The sequence below is a fragment of the Tiliqua scincoides genome, chromosome 5 (assembly GCF_035046505.1).
Source record: "Tiliqua scincoides isolate rTilSci1 chromosome 5, rTilSci1.hap2, whole genome shotgun sequence".
NCBI lineage: Eukaryota > Metazoa > Chordata > Lepidosauria > Squamata > Scincidae > Tiliqua > Tiliqua scincoides.
This window is the reverse complement of record NC_089825.1, coordinates 8,354,401-8,371,581: the sequence shown is the minus strand read 5'-3', so window position 1 is coordinate 8,371,581 and position 17,181 is coordinate 8,354,401. Positions and strand designations below refer to the sequence as shown.

General features: G+C 40.9%; 1 protein-coding gene and 1 pseudogene across 1 annotated transcript in view; both read left to right on the top strand.

Annotated features, from left to right (window-relative positions):
- PAXIP1 (PAX interacting protein 1) overlaps positions 1–14,309 on the top strand; it is a 34,662-nt gene extending 20,353 nt beyond the window's left edge. Inside the window, exons 11-21 of the mRNA XM_066628060.1 lie at positions 172–293; positions 775–959; positions 1,377–1,420; positions 2,025–2,092; positions 3,585–3,687; positions 4,022–4,190; positions 5,511–5,611; positions 11,617–11,751; positions 11,829–11,904; positions 13,091–13,155; positions 13,960–14,309. Of these exons, the coding sequence (XP_066484157.1) occupies positions 172–293; positions 775–959; positions 1,377–1,420; positions 2,025–2,092; positions 3,585–3,687; positions 4,022–4,190; positions 5,511–5,611; positions 11,617–11,751; positions 11,829–11,904; positions 13,091–13,155; positions 13,960–13,971 (1,080 nt within the window). The 3' untranslated portion in view covers positions 13,972–14,309. The remainder of the gene's footprint in view (positions 1–171; positions 294–774; positions 960–1,376; positions 1,421–2,024; positions 2,093–3,584; positions 3,688–4,021; positions 4,191–5,510; positions 5,612–11,616; positions 11,752–11,828; positions 11,905–13,090; positions 13,156–13,959) is intronic.
- Positions 14,310–16,756: 2,447 nt separating this feature from the next.
- Positions 16,757–16,874, top strand: LOC136654775 (5S ribosomal RNA; annotated as a pseudogene).
- Positions 16,875–17,181: the final 307 nt, after the last annotated feature.

Here is a 17,181-nt window from a genome sequence, read left to right as displayed (position 1 = left end):
GTAGCTTTTTGTTTAGAAGCACTGTTGTTGGTATGTATTTGTTTATTTTGCAGTATGTCTGGAAAAAATGAACAAATGTGTAATATTCATATAATCTTTGAGAAGTCAGTGTAACTGTATTACTTCTGTGACTGATCTACTTTTGTCTTTATAATTGTTTTTCTGTACCAGATAATCTCGGTGACAGGTTTTGTTGATAGTGACAGAGATGATCTCAAGCTGATGGCCTACCTGGCAGGTGCAAAGTACACGGGATATCTTTGTCGCAGCAATACTGTTCTCATCTGTAAGGAGTAAGTGGCTTATGACAGTGGTATTCAGTGGCAAATATATGGGTTCTCAGATAATAATGAGAAATGTTTCTCTTATGTGCAAGCTATTTAGGCTTGCCTTTTTCCAGATATAAGTAATGTTTTTTTTAGTGTGGTGTGAGATATTGATGTACTTTTTCTGGTTGCATTGGTAAGCTATGCTATAAACTACATTGTTTCCCTTTTAATAATAAAAAGGTAGTTGCCATCTTACGCCATGATAGCTTTGGATTTGTATAAAACTGTGCCACGGTGTGGTTTTCTTAGCTCTTGAAACTGTTAGTCTGACAAACATCCAGGGTCATAAATCACTATCATATTTCTATATACCACAGTATACATAATATTGTGACAATTTGTAAACATGCAAAGGTGGAATGAAAAGCTGAAAATAGGGATTTGTATGTTCTAACCTGTGTGTAAAATACTTAGTAACATGTATGTCTATTACCTCTATAACAAGGGCTAGTGGCTTAAAGTATGAGAAAGCCAAAGAGTGGAGGATACCATGTGTGAATGCACAATGGCTGTGTGATATACTGCTTGGAAATTTTGAAGCATTGCGGCAAATACAGCACAATCGATACACAGTATTCGGCCTACAAGAACCACTTGCTCCCAATCAGCATCTAGTTCTAAACCTCCTGGGTAAGCAGACTTGCTAGACATACAGATCTTTGAATAATGAAATCTGCTCTCTGTGCAAAGAAATATAATAGTATTGTAGTAGTCTTGTTGTACCTGTTTTATTTTTGGATGTGCTGGTATGAATGCTGCTTCTGTTCCTGATACAGAGGCTTAATGCAAAACTGGAAGTGGTGGACATTAATACTTGAACAAAAGATGGCATATATCATCTTGTCTCATGTGAACTGCATTTTCTACACTGAATAATCCCACAAATCCCTGGATCTTCCATGCAGATTGTGTGTGTCTGTGTTCTTAGTGGGCCAGAGAAACTGGATGTACTGAACCAGTTCATTGGAGCATGACAAAAAAGATACACTGCAAGTGTAAGAATTTAATAATATATTCTTATTTGCTGTTTCCCTTTATGGTTGCCAGATGCTTGGAGAGTGCCATTAAAGGTATCACCGGAAATTTTAATGGTATGTTGACATCAGTTTTGAGTTTCCTTGGCCTTACTGCTATTTCACTGGGGAATAGAAACGCACTTCGGTTTGTGAAAGAGGAATATAAACTTTTGAATGTCATGAAACATAAATTCATACTAGGACTTTTTTTGCAGAAAGCAATAAAATATTACCAGAAATGTTAAATGGTTAATACATACTTTTAAGAGAAATATTCGAAGATATAAAGCTTTTCAATTGAAAGGGGAATTGTCACCTTAGCTTTAATTATAGAAAAACTTAACTAAAATTTGTCCTGAACACCTCTATTTTTGTGAGGTTTCTGCTGTAAATTTTTTTGCAACTGATAAAACACAATGTTAACATGGTGCACACACAATAAATTCAAGGGTTTTTTTTTGTTTGAAAGTGTGAGAATTATCTAGTACTTAGGCTAGTAGATATGCTGTGGGTTTTTTGCAGCAGCATCCACTGTAGTTGTTTTAAAGTACTAGGGGTGTACCTTTTCTCCCTTTTAATTACTATAGTTGATTATTTTATTGTGAAACAACAACAGTTTAGTTTTTAGGAGAGAGCTAAAACTGAATGGAGATAAAATATACATATTATCTAATTGCAGGATGTGAGAGTCCCTCTGAAACCAAAGCAAAATGAGTCGGCAATTCAACCTTCAACCAAGCGACCAAGGTGAGAGAGTAGCTATCAACAGATTTCTGTGTGAATGGCATATTGTTACCTCACAAAAATAGAGGTGGCCTCTATTTTTGTTACCAAAATTAATTAGAATAATTTTCTTATTTTTTTATTTATTTAATGTCAAGCTGACATTTCACTGTATCTGACTTTCAGATCAGATATTTTATCTGAGAGAAGTGGTCAGGGATGGTAGTTGTGGTGAGTAAACAAATAGAAGTAGAGGTGAAGAACTTGGGAGGTGAAGTGAGAGTGCAAACTAAGAGTTCTTAAAAATAATGTATGTAAGAAGCCTTGTATGGAGGGCATAGGCAAAAGGAATTATTTAAACTAAAAAGAATAAAGATATGGTAAAAGAACACTCGCTGTACTTCAGAAACTTATGTAATGTTTCAAGGTTTTTTCCAAGATTCATAGAGATAAAATGTCCTGGAAGCATTGCCTTTCATGGCTTCACAGGATTAAGTGAACTTCTGCAATCAAAAGCCTCCAGAGACATAGTATTGTTTGTTCCAGCAAAAACAGAGTCCTGTAGCACCTTAAAGAATTATGAATTTATTTCAGTAGAAATGTTAATGGACTATAGTCCATTTCATCAGGAGCATGAAATGAAATCCAGCAGGGAGGTGTATATGCACGTGGGGATAAAGAAATAGGATGGAAATGGTTGTGAAAGGTGGGGTCAAAGGGCTAAAGCAGGCTTGTCAATCTCATTTCATACAGAAGACTGAATAGCATTTATGGTACCTGCTGAAAGCTAGAAGCAACATCATTAAGCGGATGATGGTCAGAAATAAGCACATTGTTCTTGTGTAGGAGTTCATTAGCTGCAATGACCAAAGAGAAAATCTGCAAATCTTGATCATATTTTCAAGATATGAGCCCAATTATCACATGGGCTTCACTTTCAGCAGTGCTGCTTCTGCCAAGGCATTAGTTCACAACTCAAGAGGTGCTCTCTAAAGTGATGCCTTAACAGATGTGATACAGCTGAAAGGGTGGCCCGCATGATATTTGGGCTCTCCCAGTGCTTCAGGAGCATCTCTCTCTCTCTCTCTCACCTCTCTTGGTCTGCCCCTTCCTCCACAGCGTGCTCGCCTTTTGAGGCCTTCTTCCCTCTCTCCCTTCCAGAGCTTCAGCAGAAGTGGCACTGCTGAAAGGGTGACACTGGGAGAGCCCAGTTATCACATGGACCTGGATAAAGAACTTTTGGGAACTGTATCAGGCCCGTGGGCCTTATGTTTGACACACCTAGGCTGAGGGATGGAGGAGGTATAGTTGGTGACTATTATTATGTAAAATAAAATGAACAGCAGGTAAAACCAAACAAAAAGTGTGTGTATGTGTGTGTAGGTCATGTCCATGCATTATGTAGACCTACTAACCGAAAAACCTTTTTAAATCTTGGTTTCTCAAAACTGTCTTAAATCAAAACTTTAAATCTAAAATTACTATGCTTAGTTTTAACTGTATTTTATACTTGTAGAATTGAAGACTTACCAGCACCTACAAAAAAACTGACACCAGAGTTAACACCTGTTGTGCTCTTCACAGGATTTGAACCTACTCAAGTGCATCAGTACATCAAGGTGACTTTTCTCTTTGTCTTGAGTTCCCTTTTGTACTCCAGTGACTGTTTTCCTGTTTACATTAGTTTTTTTTTAATCTAAGGGCTGTTTCACACAAGTATGTTCATCACATCAAGTTATAACTTGTGGATGTATGTGACATCACAGCAGTGATTTTCAGGTCATTTCAACATTGCCTCAAGTGCATTGCTTTTCAGTGAAGTTGGTTCACACATTCCAGTAATCAAGACTACTATACGATCAAGTAGTGTCTGGCATGTGTAAACCAACTCAAACATTTGCTGCTTTAAAAAGTGATTAATTTGTTCTAATCTTTTTTTTTTTTAATTTTCAGAAACTCTACATTCTTGGGGGTGAAGTAGCAGAATCTGCCCAGAAGTGCACTCATCTAATAGCTAGTAAAGTGACCCGTACTGTAAAATTCCTAACAGCAATTTCAGTTGTAAAGCATATAGTAACTCCAGAATGGTTAGAAGAGTGTTTCAAAGGTCAAAAGTTTATAGGTAAGTAAATGTTGTTGGTAAAGAAGTGTTTAGAATTTGTCTTGAAGAATAAAAATTAAGCATTGTATTTTCTGTTTGCAAATGAAACTGTTTCTGTTTGGACTATACTGTAACACACTACTGAAAGATTTTCTTTTGAACATATGGAATAACCTGATACAAGCTGAAAGTGAGACTAGAGTAAAAGAGTGCTCTTTTGAAATACATTTTGAAATGTAGTCCTGTTCGTTGTTTTACTTGTGAATAGCCAGGTAAAGCAATGTTTGATTCCTATAAGTCTGTATAAATCTCTTTTCATATGCCAGGAAGTCAAGGTCACTAGTGCTATGTTTTCCCTCTAAGCTCTATTTTTTCTTCATAATGCTCCAGTGACTTTAAAAGTGGTCTATCCTTCCCTTTCATGGGAAAACTTTCCACCAGGTATTGGACTATTATCCAGCTCCAAAGGAGCAAGTCTGCAATCTGAGGTTGCTCCTGGATTCCCAGGTGGTGGTTGTGGCAAGGGGAGCCTTTGCTCAGGTTCAGCTGATCTGGCAGCTGCAACCACATCTGAATCTTTTGGACGTAGCCACAGTTACCTGTGCCTTAGTGATGTCTAAAGCAGATTACAGGTTGAGCCTGCTTATCCACAGATTTTTTGATCCATGGATTTGGCTAAACGCGGGTTCTCTGGACCCCTGTTGAGCCACATTTGGTCACGTTCGGAAGCTCAATGGAAATCCGTGTGATTTGGTATCTTGTGTCCAGGGTCCAGGAATGGAACCCTCACTGATAACGAGAGTCTACCTGTACTGGAATGTGCCCTATGTAGGGCTGCCTTTGAAGATACTTCTGATGTTAGACCTAGGCCAAAGGAGTGTATGATGCCTCACTTTATACAGTCTGTGGGTGTTAAAGCAGGAATTAACTGCTTTAACTGTGTTAAGAGTGTTAACTGTGGAATTTGATACTTGGAGTCATGGGTTTCCTACTTCTGGAAATCAGGTGGACTCACTGTTCAATGAGCAGAATCTAAGCTAGGTCCTTTGTTTACTAGTCAATTGAAACAAAAAAGATGATGCACAAACAGTAAATGGCTACTGCATCTTTATGATCTCAATGCTGAGGTATCATGGAAGCCTGTGAAGTACTATAGAAAGTTCTCAAGCAGGTAAAAAAAATAAGCAAGAAAAAAGGGGGACAATCAGAATTTCACCACAATGGTGAGTACTTTTTGCAGGTAGAAGTGCTTGGATCTGACTCTACTGTGGTCTTGGTAATGAATACATTTGCATCTTTTTTATGATATCTTTATAGTTATGTATGTTTTTTCTATTTTAGAAGAGCAAAATTACATTCTCAGAGATGCAGAAGCTGAAGTTCTCTTCTGTTTCAGTTTAGAAGAGTCTCTAAAAAGAGCACAAATGGCACCACTCTTTAAGGTAGATCATTTTTTGAAAGGCACTATAAATGCACAAGGCTTTGGACCAAATGTATATTTTTTCCTCATGAATTTTGGATTTCCTCAGAGAACAGATTATCAGATTTGGCTACTTTTAGGATTTATATAATATGGTTCATAATAATTAAGTATGCCAAATTATGGTTTGAGCTTGCAGAAGTACTACTGGCAAACCATGGTTTTGGAGCTGCTTCTCTCCTTTCATTTCCCACCTTCTCAGCATTTGGCTTTATAAGTTCACTGCTGCCCCATTGTTTCCAGGGGCTGGTGCACTGAACAATGTAGTTTGCCATCTATTTTTATTGCAATTTCAATTTTCTTTGTTCTTTTGGTCTAAAATTAATACAGATTAAAAAGTAAAAAGCATGGATAGACTTTCTTGCCAAGGTTGGCACATTTATTTGGTAATTCCTCTTGTTGGAAAGAGAAAATTCCTTTGGGATTATACACAGCTAGAAGTTAAGATGGTTAATTCCAGAAGTCCCATGCATTTAAGATTTGCTGTCTGATACTTTATTGGCTGATAACACAGGCCATCTGCAAGAGGGATCTGAAGGCCTTAGGAGTGGACCTCAACAAGTGGGAAACTCTGGCCTCTGAGCGGCCCGCTTGGAGGCAGGCTGTGCAACATGGCCTTTCCCAGTTTGAAGAGACACTTGGCCAACAGTACCCCTGGGGGCTGGGGGCCAAGAATAGGCCCTCAGTTTGGCTGTACTTGTCGTAAGAGGCGACTAAACAGCCACCGGGTAGATGGGACTCGTCAGCCTAGGAAGGCAGCTCATCTAAGAGAAGGAAACTCTGATCCCAAACCTCCACTGCCTTGTGGCTACATCCAGTTCTGGAAAAGGCTTCAGGAGTCAACCTCGAGGCAAAATCAGGAGCCGGAGTCCCTTAGGCAGTTCATGGCTGAACACAGTCACGTTCTGGCAACTCCTGCGACGCCGCTGGAACCAACCGTATTGGCTTCTGCCTTTCCATTGGACCATTCCAGCGACGTGGAGAGGGGGGATTTGCTGCATGGGTAACAGCCTATCCTCCATACCTTCTTTACCCAGGCTTCGCGCACTGGAGAGGACACTCCAACTTCGCCATACGGCGTCGGCACAACACGGGAAGCAGCAGTTTACCGGTTATAAGTCTTTGCTCGATTGGCGTAGAGCATGACGCCAGGGGCTGCTTCCGACGGTGGGAGAGATCATTGCATCTCATTGGGCAGCTACCGCCCGCCTTAAGCTGGGCAGTCCCCAGCCAGTAAGGTGTTGCCTCGCCACGGTCCGTTAACCTCATGGGGTGCGTGGGGTTTAGGGTGAAAACCGACAAGCGGATCGACAACTCTGCACCATGCAACAGAAAACAGAAAACTACTGCCCTAAAGCTGGGCACCTGGAACGTTAGGACAATGACACCTGGCTTCTCTGATGACCTGCAAGAAATAGACGACGCACGCAAAACAGCTGTCATCGACATGGAGCTGAGCAGACTGCAGATGGACATCGTCGCCCTTCAAGAGACTAGGCTGCCAGATTCCGGATCTGTCAAGGAGAGAAATTTCTCATTTTTCTGGCAGGGAAAACCACCAAACGAAACCAGGGAACATGGCGTTGGCTTTGCGGTCAGAAATACCCTGCTGAAATCCATCATCCCACCTACTGTGGGAAGTGAAAGAATTTTGTCCCTGCAGCTCCAGTCATCAGCAGGACCTATCACTCTCATCAGTGCTTATGCACCGACTCTGTCGTCTCCAGCAGAAGCCAAAGACAAATTCTATGATGACCTGGCCACCACTGTCAAGAAAATCCCTGTAAAAGAGCCATTGTTCATCCTCGGCGATTTCAATGCTAGAGTTGGTGCTGATAACAGTTCATGGCCCACTTGCTTAGGTCAGTTTGGCACTGGGAGGATGAACGAAAATGGCCAACGCCTGCTAGAGTTTTGCTGTCATCACGGTCTCTGTGTCAGCAACACATTCTTCAACACAAAGCCCCAACATAGAGTCTCTTGGAGACATCCAAGATCAAAGCACTGGCACCAGCTCGACCTGATCCTCACCAGACGCTCCAGCCTTCCCAGCATCAAGATCACACGCAGTTATCATGGTGCTGCCTGCGACACTGACCACTCCCTGGTGTGCAGCAGAGTGAAACTGCAAACAAAGCGACTGTATCACACGAAAAAGGAAGGAAGACCTCGCATTGATACCAGCAAGACCCGGGATCAGAGAAAAGTGGAGGAATTTGCACAAGCGCTTGAGGAATCTCTTCCAGGCCCGGCCGACGCAAACGCATCCAGCAGATGGGAACATTTCAAGAATACCGTTTACAACACCGCCTTGTCCATATTCGGCAAGAAGACCAACAAGGCGGCAGACTGGTTTGAAGCCCACTCTGAGGAGTTGACACCAGTCATTGAGGAAAAGAGGAGAGCTCAAGCAGCATACAAGGTCTGTCCCAGTGAGCGCAACCTGCAGGTCCTCCGAACTGCTCGCAGCAAAGTCCAACAGACTGCCAGGAGATGTGCTAACGACTACTGGCTCCAGCTCTGTTCCGAGATACAGATAGCAGCTGACACGGGCAACATCAAGGGGATGTATGATGGTATCAAGCAGGCCCTAGGTCCAACACAGAAGAAAATTGCCCCTCTGAAGTCTGCCACAGGCGAGGTCATCCAGGATCGGGCGCAGCAGATGGAACGCTGGGTGCAGCACTACTCTGAGCTATATTCCAGAGAAAATGTAGTCACCGAAGAAGCACTGAACAACATTGAGTGCCTGCCTGTGCTGGAAGAGCTTGACAGTGAACCAACCCTAGAAGAACTTCACGTGGCCCTGGACTCCCTTGCCTTTGGCAAGGCACCTGGAAAAGACAGCATCCCTGCTGAAGTCCTAAAATGCTGCAAAGAGATCATCGTCACTGAGCTGCATGAAATCCTCTGTCTCTGCTGGAGAGAAGGTGGAGTACCACAGGACATGAGGGATGCAAACATCATCACGCTGTACAAGAACAAAGGTGACAGGGGTGACTGCAACAACTACCGCGGCATCTCTCTCCTTAGCGTTGTAGGAAAGCTGTTTGCCCGAGTTGTACTAAAGAGGCTCCAGGTACTTGCAGAGAGCGTCTATCCAGAATCGCAGTGTGGATTCCGAGCCAACAGGTCCACCACTGATATGGTATTCTCCCTTAGACAACTGCAGGAGAAATGCAGGGAACAACGACAGCCACTCTTTATAGCCTTCATAGATCTCACAAAGGCTTTCAACCTGGTCAGCAGAGACGGCCTCTTCAAGATTCTCCCCAAGATTGGATGTCCACCCAGGCTCCTCAGCATCATCAGATCCTTCCACAAGGACATGAAGGGCACTGTTGTCTTCGATGGCTCCACATCAGACCCTTTTGACATCCGAAGCGGAGTGAAGCAGGGCTGTGTTCTTGCACCAACCTTGTTTGGGATTTTCTTCGCTGTCCTGCTGAAGCAGGCCTTTGGAACTGCAACAGAAGGCATCTATCTCCGGACCAGATCAGACGGAAAGCTCTTCAACCTCTCCAGACTGAGAGCAAAATCCAAAGTCCAGCTGAAATGTCTGCGTGACTTCCTCTTTGCCGACGATGCAGCTGTCACTACCCACTCTGCCAAAGATCTCCAGCAGCTCATGGATCGTTTTAGCAAGGCCTGCCAAGATTTTGGACTGACAATCAGCCTGAAGAAAACACAGGTCATGGTTCAGGATGTGGACTCACCTCCCTGCATTACAATCTCTGAGCATGAACTGGAGGTTGTCCATGACTTTGTGTACCTTGGCTCAACGATCTCCGACACTCATTCTCTCGATGCCGAGCTAAACAGGCGCATCGGTAAAGCAGCTACCACGTTTTCCAGACTCACAAAGAGAGTCTGGTCCAACAAGAAGCTGACGGAACATACCAAGATCCAGGTCTACAGAGCTTGCGTCCTGAGTACACTTCTGTACTGCAGCGAGTCATGGACTCTTCGCCCACAACAGGAGAGGAAACTGAGCGCTTTCCACATGCGCTGCCTCCGACGCATCCTCGGCATCACCTGGCAGGACAAAGTTCCAAACAACACAGTCCTGGAACGTGCTGGAATCCCTAGCATGTATTCACTGCTGAAACAGAGACGCCTGCGTTGGCTTGGTCATGTCGTGAGAATGGATGATGGCCGGATCCCAAAGGATCTCCTCTATGGAGAACTCGTGCAAGGAAAGCGCCCTACAGGTAGACCACAGCTGCGATACAAGGACATCTGCAAGAGGGATCTGAAGGCCTTAGGGATGGACCTCAACAAGTGGGAAACCCTGGCCTCTGAGCGGCCCGCTTGGAGGCAGGCTGTGCAGCATGGCCTTTCCCAGTTTGAAGAGACACTTTGCCAACAGTCTGAGGCTAAGAGGCAAAGAAGGAAGGCCCATAGCCAGGGAGACAGACCAGGGACAGACTGCACTTGCTCCCAGTGTGGAAGGGATTGTCACTCCCGGATTGGCCTTTTCAGCCACACTAGACGCTGTGCCAGAACCACCTTTCAGAGCGCGATACCATAGTCTTTCGAGACTGAAGGTTGCCAATACAATGGCCAACAGTCTGAGGCTAAGAGGCAAAGAAGGAAGGCCCATAGCCAGGGAGACAGGCCAGGGACAGACTGCACTTGCTCCCAGTGTGGAAGGGATTGTCACTCCTGAATCGGCCTTTTCAGCCACACTAGATGCTGTTCCAGAACCACCTTTCAGAGCGCGATACCATAGTCTTTCGAGACTGAAGGTTGCCAACAACAACAACTGATAACACAGGCCAACACACATTTTGCTTCCTTAAACGTTACACCAATTCCTGGGTATATTTGGGGTGCTGATTCCAAAAATGGCATCCATTTTGCCCTATAACGTCTAGTTTTGGAGATACGGCATAGCCTCTTTAGTGAATGGTTCAAGCAGATTCCTCATGAGGAAGCCTACACCATGGCTTCCTCATGAGGAAGCTGCTTGAACCATTCACTAATGAGGCTATACTATATCTACAAAACTAGACGTGATAGGGCAAAACAGATGCCATTTTTGGAATCAGCACCCCAAATTCATATCAAACCACCATAAAGTTTGGGAAAAACCTTTCTGACCCTCAATTTTGTAGGCCTGTGTAATTTGCTATATTTAGTCTGGGCAGCAGTGGCTTTTTTGGTTTAAAATGTGTGAAGGAGAATTGTGAGTTACTGTGGAGAAAAATAAGATTTATGGGAAAAGTGCTGTAGTACGTAATGAGACTCTTCTCTGCTCAGCAGGTGTAAAATTACAATTTAATTTTAATTAACGCTGGCACACTTGCATTTGCAGAAGTGAATATTTTGTAATTTATCTTGGCACCTTCTAGCCAGATTTGTCTGCATCAGCATCCTTTCTTGCACTTATCACTTCATGTAGCTGGATCAGCCTTTTTGTATACTTTTACACATACACACTTCCTTGTCTTGGGGGTATAAATTTTGGTCGGGGGTGGGGAAAAGTAACTTACACTAAATATTGGTGCACACCAATGACTGGTGCAGTATGCGAAATCATTAAATAGTCAGAATTGTTCAGTCAGAAACTGCCTTGATCTCCTCCACAGAAGAAACTAGTGAGGTAGTGTTAAATAGTGAATATGTACAAAATCAATTCCCTGACCATGGATGAGAGGCGGGGCAGTGATGATGTACCTGTATCAGGAATCCATGTGGTTCAGTGCCTAAAGAGACAACATGAGATGATTTTTTTCTTTTTCTACCTTTTTTTCTTTTTAGTTTTAGTATTTTAAATTGTAATGCACCTTGAATGTATTGGGGTTATATATAACTGCAGCAAATAGAGTGCTAATTGTTGCCAGGATATGCATCACCCACTTACAGTATTAGCAATAATAGATGATTAACCAATGAGTTGATAGTGGAGTAACTTGTCAATTTCACAAATGTAGTTTATGTTGCTTAAATGTATTTTGATTTTAGGGGAAATATTTCTATATTACACCTGGAATTTGCCCTAGCCTTTCTACCATGAAATCTATTGTGGAATGTGCAGGAGGAAAAGTATTGTCCAAACAACCATCTTTTCGAAAACTAATGGAACACAAGCAAAACAAAGTGAGTGTGATTGTAATTGATGTTCATTTTTGAAATATGTGTATTTGTTTTGCTGATTCTATTTCTTTTAATTTTAGAGCTTGTCGGAGATTATTCTGATCTCATGTGAAAATGACCTTCACTTATGTCGAGAATACTTTGCTAGAGGCATAGGTAAGTGTAAGTTTTCCTTGTAGTACATGTTCATATCTAACACTAACTTACAAGGCAGACAGATTTAGGGAACATAGGCCCAGAAATGTTTCCTAGTCTAATGGTTTGCGTATAGAGCAGAATGAATGTGTTGTATATTGTGATGGCATTCTGAGCTCTTGCAATGATTTGTGCACATGTGGTGTTTTCACGGCTTTTTCCTGAGATTTGACCTGCCTGTGTGGCAGTGTCAAAAATCTATGAATGCTGGCATTTACCAGTTACACTTAAGATGTTTAAAAGGACCAGAAAAACATTTTAAAGTCAACTGGGGTACCTTTAGTATGTCTGTCCACATTTCTGTCACTGACCTAGCTACTGGTGTAATGTCAAGAAGTGTCATGACACAGGCATTTAAAATGTCCTACTAACCCTTCTAAAATATTGATTTTTTTTTTTAGTAACTTGCTAGTATTTTCATACATGTGTGAACCCCTATCCTTCGGTAATCTTTAGAAAGTTGACTTGAACCAAGGTCCAATGCAACCTTTTTCTTTATACTCCTTTTTGGCAGGTGTTCCTGTTACCATCTTCTTTTTAGTTTTGCAGTTCCTGTTTCTGATAAAACACTATTTTACTGTAAGATGTGGGAAAATTGCACTGTATCTGAGAGCCCTAAACTGAAATGGCAGTGTGAGAAATTTGAACTTCTTACAGCACATGATCACTACTTGAATGGGTGAAGAGTACCAGGATATATTTATCACTCTGAAACTCTGAAGACATGGTTTCAAGTGTAGCAAAGCCCAACTTGGCATAAGTCCAGCTTATAAGTGACCATTTTCATGCCTTCCAGTTCACCAGCTGCAATTCTGCATCAATCTGATACAGCTTGCATAGGTCAGTAATTGGGACCCAGGTGCCCTTAATTTAAGTTGGCTCTTACATCAGAATAGTACAGACTTGTTGAACAAGAGTGTGTATTTCTGTCCCGCACACACACTTCCTTACCACACACACACTGTCTTTCTTTGATCCAGCAGCTCTCAATCCACATCTTCTTAGTCAAAGCAGTTTATAAAGGATATGTTGCAAGCTCTCCCAGATCAATAGATGTAGTGATTTCACCATAAGTGTGTTCCATGCACAGATTTTTATTGATGTTCTGCTTTATATAGTTGTATGTTTCTTCTTCCTTTACTTTCAGATGTCCACAATGCAGAGTTTGTTTTGACTGGTGTTCTTACTCAAACACTGGATTATGAATCATATCCTTTCATATGCTAATTAAAATATCACACGTTTCTCTGAATATTCCAGTCCCCTGTGAACTAGTTTTGTTCAGCACTTGGCAAAATCTATACAATTGACTGACTGCAGTAGGGTATGTCAGTAGGGTGCTGCCTATTTGAGATATCTAGAGAAATTGGAAGTCAGGTAAGCTAATGTCCCCAGTTATTGCTGCATTGCTCCTCCCTTTGCTTTTATAGGCTTCTCCACAACACAGCTGCCAGTTCTTCCTCTATTTGTAAAAATGCTTGCTAGTTTCAATTTATTTTGGAATTATTCTGAAATTTGGATAGTTCTTTTGTTATGGATACCTTTCCAGAAAGAACCTTAATAAATTACAGGTGGGCCCCTGTATCCGTGGATAATGGGGAGGGGGGGTCTGGAACAGAACCCCTGCGGATACAGGGGCCCACCTATACTCTAAAATGGGAATGCCTCTAAAGTATGGTAGATTAACCTTATTGAACTGGCCTGTCCAAACTAAATGTTGAAGATATTTTTTTCTTTATAGCAACAATCATCAGACAATATGTTTTGAAATGCATTCCATTCCATTAAAGTGTAGTTTTCAAAATGCAGATCAACATGTGACCTGGCATTCAATGTGCTTAAAACATTGGTGATTGTAGTAGAATGCTATTAAAGCATACAGAAATTAGAACAAAAAACAAAAGTCTCTCTCTCTCTCTCTCTCTCTCATATTTATTTTTGTTGCATAATGAAGCTTATTATGGCAATTTTTACTCAAGTGTTCAAGGTGATGTTTTCTTAACCAAGTTTACATATAAATTCACTTGACTGGAAGTAAAATGCCTTATTGCTTCAAACTCCTGCAAGTCTTTCCAGCCTGTGGATGAATTAAACAATATTTCCTTGTGTTGCTGCTTTTGTTTATTGATGGACAATGAGCAGTTCAGGGCAGGAGAGTTAACATTAACTGCATCTGTTTAGGATGTGCGAACTTATTAATAAAACATAATTAACTATGTTTTTGTATTCTACAGACTAGAGAGAGCTTACTTTTTATATTGTAGATTAGGTTTTCTGTGTTTGTGTGTTAATTTTTAACAAATGTTAATACTTTAACCAAAATCAAAATTGGAATGTAAAGAGAAAAGGGCTTGTGGTATATTAAATTATGGAAGTAAATATTTTGTACTTTATTTTATTATGCTCTATTTCTTTTATATTGCTCTCACCCCAGTTTTTAAATAAATGTACTTTTAAATGGTTTTTCTTTAAAATTGAGTTTTTAGTTTTTTAAATATTGTGCAATTATGGCACTCTCTGGTAAGAGTAAATTACTCTAATCATTCTTCCAAATTCTATGAGATATTCTTCCATTTATTTTATCAGGTGTGTTTTAATATTAAAAACCCAGTATTTTGGCCAGAATTTATTGTTAATGTTATAAGTGTGTTTCTACTGAAGTTAGCTTGAATTCACTCATACTCTGTTGTGATAAGTTTACTTGTAATTTTTATGAAATAAACACGCAAAAATGAATTCACAGTTATATTTATTTCATCCAAGGTGAATTACTCTTACAAAATGCTGTTATGTATATTGTTAATTTTCACTGTAAAGTGAATATATATTATTTAACATCTAAACTTAAAGTAGATTATATCATTTCCCAAGGATTTGGTTGACATGCAGCCATTTGGCTATATACAGCTCCCAAGCCTGCAACTGATAAAAATGTGTTAAAATCCTTCTACTTAGTTTTTCATAGGCTAGAAATCAAATGTAACATGATTTTCTCAGTTAAGAGTGCCTGTGGTGCAAGGGATAGAGCGCTGGTCTGGAGGTGGGAGGTTCAAATCCCTCAAAGGTCAGAAAAGAAGGGGAAAAAAAATTTTTTTCAAGTGAGTGCACCAGGATGCAGGTCTCTTGTTATCTGGTGTGCTCCCTGGGGCATTTGGTGGGCCACTGTGAGATACAGGAAGCTGGACTAGATGGGCCTATGGCCTGATCCAGCGGGGCTGTTCTTATGTTCTTAATCAAAACTTCTGACGAATTTCATTTCACAGGGTTTCTTCAAGTTTTTGAGGATTTCAAACATTTTGGGCTTGTCTGTATTACGGAATTTTTTATTGGCTTTGTAGGCTGAACTACGTAGCACTTGGTTGCTTAGCACTTATGATTTTGAAAAATGAAAGGCTGTGTATGGCCAAAAAAGTCTCATGGTTCATGTGGTGAAGCTGCAGGTACTCGGTTGGCTTAATGTTTAAACGCAACAGGTATGATGCTACTATTTACTGAACATTTGCCATGCACTTCTGAAGATGCTACACTAACTGTTAAGTGGAGTTAGCTGATCTTATGCTGAAATTGTACCTAGTTTTAGAAAGATGGAACACGTACTGGAACCAACTTGTCTTTGGTCTTGCATATTAACCATTAGAAATGGTTCTAAAGAACTATTTTCATTTCTGTTACATTGCTTAACCTTGGCAACTAGATTGTTGTGGTTTTTAACTTAAGGTATTTCTGCTATGCTCACACCGGAAGATTGCACAACCACCACAGAAATATAGCCTGTCCACCATCACAATCACATAAATGATTTACATTTTATTAATTGTACGGAGAGCATATGCAAATAGCTGCAATGCTAAAACCCGTGATTCTCTTATGACTGTCAGTGATATTTACCTGCTGTTGAGTTGTGACATTTGTCTGTCCATAGTTCTTGCCTGAAGAAGCGCACTGTCTGTGTTCTGTGTAATTGTTACATTGAATATTTTTGTATGTTCATTTGTATAAGGAATTTTTAATGCAAACACTTGTCTCTTTTCAGACACAAAAAGCATGGGAATATAGGAGTCTAGGTACCTAGCTGCTGCCACCCCCCCCCCCAGAGCTAGTGGGATGGATACCTTTATACACCTCGTCCTCCTACATAACTTTGTCCTGGGTATTTCTTTTTGGTCATGCTATAGTATAAGGAATGTAGGATCTGACTTTTTGTTTTTCACTGCATTACAAATATAAAAATACTTGATTTTATTTTATAAATATTTGCATGCTTTTGCTGTCCTGATCATTCTTGACCTTCTCTTTCTTAAGTGTTTACCCAAAAGCATTCCATACTGGTGTGAAACTGCTTTAGCAACTCCTCTACCTATGACTTGCATTGGTTGCATGATTTTTTCATTACTCTATGCACTTGTAACATTTGAAAAGGAAGATAGTGAATGATAGGTGACATGGTTGCTTCCCATGCCAGCACTACCACTCCTTGGAAGCACAGTACTAGCCCTGGAATCACCTTTGTCCTTGACCTCTACCTTGTGTCTTCAAATGTTGAAGCTAACCAAGCTACAAAGATAAAATGAGAATCTTCCTTTTGTCTCCTTCATCCATTATTTCTTATTATTCTTCCACTCCCAATGGAAGCTATACTGATATTCAAAGTGTGACACATTCATTCCACTCAGTGCTTGTCTTTGAATTGGGTACTGTAAGGCATATAGAAAATATGATTCCTCCAACATAGTTGGCATTGTGCCAATTGAAACCCTTTTTAGGAACAAGTCAAGTGAACTGTGTCTAATCCTCCCTGCTTATTTTTGTGCCATGTAATGGCCTGTTACCCTGCACATGCCCGATCTCGTCTGATCTCGGAAGCTAAGCAGGGTCAGGCCTGGTTAGTACTTGGATGGGAGACTGCCTGGGAATAACAGGTGCTGTAAGCTTATACCATAGTCTTTCGAGACTGAAGGCTGCCAACCATTTTAATGGCCCTGCATTCTTGTCTTATGCCACAGTGGTGTAGTGGTGCCAGTTTCTTGTGAAACACTTCATTTTTCTTCTGAAACACAGTTTATCAGGTTATTTGGTCAGACTCTTGCACAGCTTTTTTTTTCTAAATTGAAGCCATCTAATTTTTCAAACCTTACCTCAACTGAAAGGCAGTTATGCCTCTATTGTTCACTATAGTTGCAAATTTCATATTTTGTAGAGCAAAATGTTTTCTTGTTTCAGTATTCACATACACAGATA